Source organism: Lycium ferocissimum, chromosome 2 (assembly GCF_029784015.1).
Source record: "Lycium ferocissimum isolate CSIRO_LF1 chromosome 2, AGI_CSIRO_Lferr_CH_V1, whole genome shotgun sequence".
In the NCBI taxonomy this organism is placed as follows: domain Eukaryota; kingdom Viridiplantae; phylum Streptophyta; class Magnoliopsida; order Solanales; family Solanaceae; genus Lycium; species Lycium ferocissimum.
The window spans coordinates 15,456,998-15,460,643 of NC_081343.1; the positions used below are offsets into that span (position 1 = coordinate 15,456,998).

At 41.9% G+C, this 3,646-nt stretch overlaps 1 protein-coding gene across 1 annotated transcript in view; it reads right to left on the reverse strand.

Annotated features, from left to right (window-relative positions):
- Positions 1-1,432: 1,432 nt before the first annotated feature.
- Positions 1,433-3,646, reverse strand: part of LOC132047423 (uncharacterized) — a 14,171-nt gene continuing 11,957 nt past the window's right edge. Inside the window, exons 5-6 of the mRNA XM_059438472.1 lie at positions 2,530-2,622; positions 1,433-1,722 (exon numbers count right to left, since the gene is read on the reverse strand). Coding sequence (XP_059294455.1) covers positions 1,433-1,722; positions 2,530-2,622 — 383 coding nt within the window. The remainder of the gene's footprint in view (positions 1,723-2,529; positions 2,623-3,646) is intronic.

The window sequence follows — 3,646 nt, forward strand, 5'->3', positions numbered from 1 at the left end:
TAGGGTTTATCATGAATATACCTAGAACCCTAAACCTAGAGTGTGTAAACGTGGAATACTGAAGCATGGGGAAGAGCAAGGATGTTCCCACACATGGATAGTGTCTACATACCTTAATTTCTCCAAGACTTGAATTAAAGACTTGAACTTTGAAGAAGATTTCCAAAATCTTGAATCTTGAATCTTGAACCTTGAGATGGGTTTTCTTGAAAACCCTATGTTAGAAACAATGATTTCTTATTTAGATTAAAAGGACATATATTAGAATTGACTTGAAATGATTAGAGTAGGCTTACCTTGGTGTTCTTGATCTTGAAGGAATGAAACTTGTGAAATAAAACTGAAACTTCCGTCTTTTAATTGTCTCAGTCGCAGCACCGTTACAGTCCATAACATAGGTTATGGTCTGTAACAATGGACCGTACCATGGGCCAAACTTCCAGTGAGCTTCTAAGTTTTTGGGATAGGTTATGGCCACCCATTACGGGCCGTAACACATGTTACGGTCCGTACCGATGAACCGTCCTTTGGTCAAAAAGTTACGAGACGATGATTTCTCAAGCGTACCGTTACGGTATGAATGACGGACCGTAAGACACGTTACGGACCGTAACACACGTTACGGACCGTAACACACGTTACGGACCGTCCTTTAGAGTATAACACTGGGTTTCCTGAACTGAAACATATTTTCGGTTCCAACACTCTCCTTCTTAGGTTTCTAACCTCCTGAATCATGAATATGGTTTAGTATGAATTTTACGAGGTGTTCCAACATCCTCCCCTTAGGATCATTCGTCCTCGAATGATGTGTCGTGGTTAGGATTGGGACTGGGCATGGCTTAAATACATGAACATAAAGGGAACATGGCATGAAACATGGGACATGAAATGACATGATTACATGAATACTGAAGCATGTGACATGAGACATGAGCGCTGGATACATGGCATGACCGTGAAACATGAGACATGACATGACATGACATGGACTGTGGAAATTTACCTTGACTGTTCTCCGCTTGCTCTTTGAACAAATGAGTGTATCTGGATTTCATATTCTCTTCTGCTTCCCATGTAGCCTCTTTCAACTTTTAGACTCCTCCACAGGACTTTCACTGAGGCTACTTCCTTAGTTCTCAACTTGCGAATTTGACGGTCAAGAATGGCTACGGGGATCTCCTCATAGGTGAAACCATCCTTAACTGTTATAATATCAGCAGGAACAACCAACTAGGGTCTCCTACACACTTCCTCAACATGGACACATGAAACCTTTTGGATGTAAAGCAGCCAATTCTTGTGGCAACTCAAGTTCATAAGCTATTAGACCGACCTTTTGTAGAATTTTGTAAGGTCAAATATATCTGGGAAGTTTGCCTTTCTTGCCAAATCTCATAACACCCTTCATGGGTGAGACTTTAAGGAACACCTAATCATTAAATGAAAATTCTAAGTTCCTTCGCCTCACATCTGTGTAAGACTTCTGGCGACTCTGAGCCGTTTTCAAACGCTTTTGTATTAACTTGACTTTCTCTATAGCCTGAAAAACCAAATCTGGTCCTAACAACTCTTCTTCACCAACTTCGAACCAACCAATCGGCGACCTACACCTTCGCCCATACAGAGCTTCAAATGGTGCCATCCCAATGCTAGCATGATAACTGTTATTGTATGAGAACTCAACGAGGGGTAAGTGATCATCCCAATTACCTTTGCAATCTAGGACACATGCTCTCAACATGTCCTTAAGGGTCTGAATAGTACCCATTGCCTGGCCATCTGTCTACAGATGAAAAGCTGTGCTGAGATTCACCTTGGTACCCAATCCTTTCTGATAGGATTTCCAGAAGTTTGTTGTGAACTGAGCACCACGATCTAAAATAATGGACACTGGGGTCCCATGCAATCTGAGAATTTCATTAACATACAACTTGGCGTAATCTTCTGCTCAATCTGTGGTCTTCACTGGCAAAAAGTGAGTCGACTTAGTGAGTCGGTCAACGATCACCAAAATAGAGTCATGCCTCGTAGCTTAACGAGGTAGACCTGATACAAAGTCCATATTGATCATTTTCCATTTCCAGATAGGAATATCAATATTCTGAGCCAAGCCATCAGGCCTCTGGTGTTCAGCTTTCACTTGTTGACAATTCGGACACTTAGCTACAAAATCTGCCACATTCTTCTCCATATCATTCCACCAATTAATCTCCTTAAGATCATGGTACATCTTAGTGGAACACAGGTGAATGAAATACACAGGTTGTGAGCTTTTGACATGATTCACTCTTTGAGCCCATCCATCTCACGGAACACATAATGTCTGCCTCGGTACCTCGAGGTACCATCATCTCCCCCTTGTTCAAAAGTAGTCGTCTTATGCTTGTGAATCCCTCCTTGACAATAAATAGAGATCACTAAAGCTTGTTTCTCCCTTGACTTCAACGACTAAGAGGAAAACGGCTCTATTACGAACAACCACGCCGCCATCCTCGAGTCCAAAGTCAAACTCAAAGGCAGCCAAACGGTGAACTTCCTTCATCATAACTCTCTTTTCTGCGTCAACGTGGGCTAAACTACCCATGTAACGCCTACTAAGAGCATCGGCTACAATATTCGCTTTTCCCGGATGATAGAGAATATCCACATCATAATCCTTAAGCAATTTGAGCCATCTCCTCTGCCTAAGATTCAGCTCCCTACCTTGAAGATATCTTTAGGCTCTTATGATGCGACGAAAATATCAACATGAACTCCATACAAATAATGACGTCATATCTTAAGTGCAAAAACTACGGAACGTAACTCACAGAAGTCATGAGTCAGATCATTCTTTTCGTGAACCTTGAGCCAGCGAGATGCATAAGCTACAACCTTACCATGTTGCATTAAGACACATCCGAGACCAACTTTCGAAGCATCACAATAAACCACGAACCCTTCGGTTCCTTCTGGTAGCATCTAAACTGGAGTAGAAGTTAGTCTCTTCTTCAACTCTTCAAAGCTTCTCTCACAAGCATCAGACCATTGAAACTTAACCTTTTTCTGAGTCAACTTATTCAACGGAGCAGATGTCACACCCCAATTTTCGATAGGGCATGATGGGCACCCGACCCTTACTTAGGCCAAGCGAACCCGCTGACTCTCGTGTTACTCATAATCATCTTGGGCCCTTAAACCATGAAATGAGTGCCTGATAAAACTTTCAAAAACATGCTTTTCGTCTCTCTCGAATCGAGAAAAATGCGTGAACATATGAAATGCGTAATATAATGCATAATGATACATCGGCCTACGGAAAGCGCTTACAAAAAGCGACATATTATATACATGACTGCTGTACGCAAAGTCTCTAACATAAACCAAGATACCATAACATAAATATTCGACTCGGCGGACACTCAGGAAGAAATGGAGCTCGCAATCCCGGCTGGAACATCTTACGCTAATATCCTCTACCCATTTGTATACACCTGCGTGGCATGAAACGCAGCCCCCGAAGAAAGGGGGTCAGTACGGAATATGTACTGAGCATGTAAAGCATGAAACAAAGTAAACAGGGTCATACTGAAATAAGGAGTATAGATAATCATAAGGCTTGCCTCTGAAACATAAATCATGCATGTCAATATCATGTAGTACA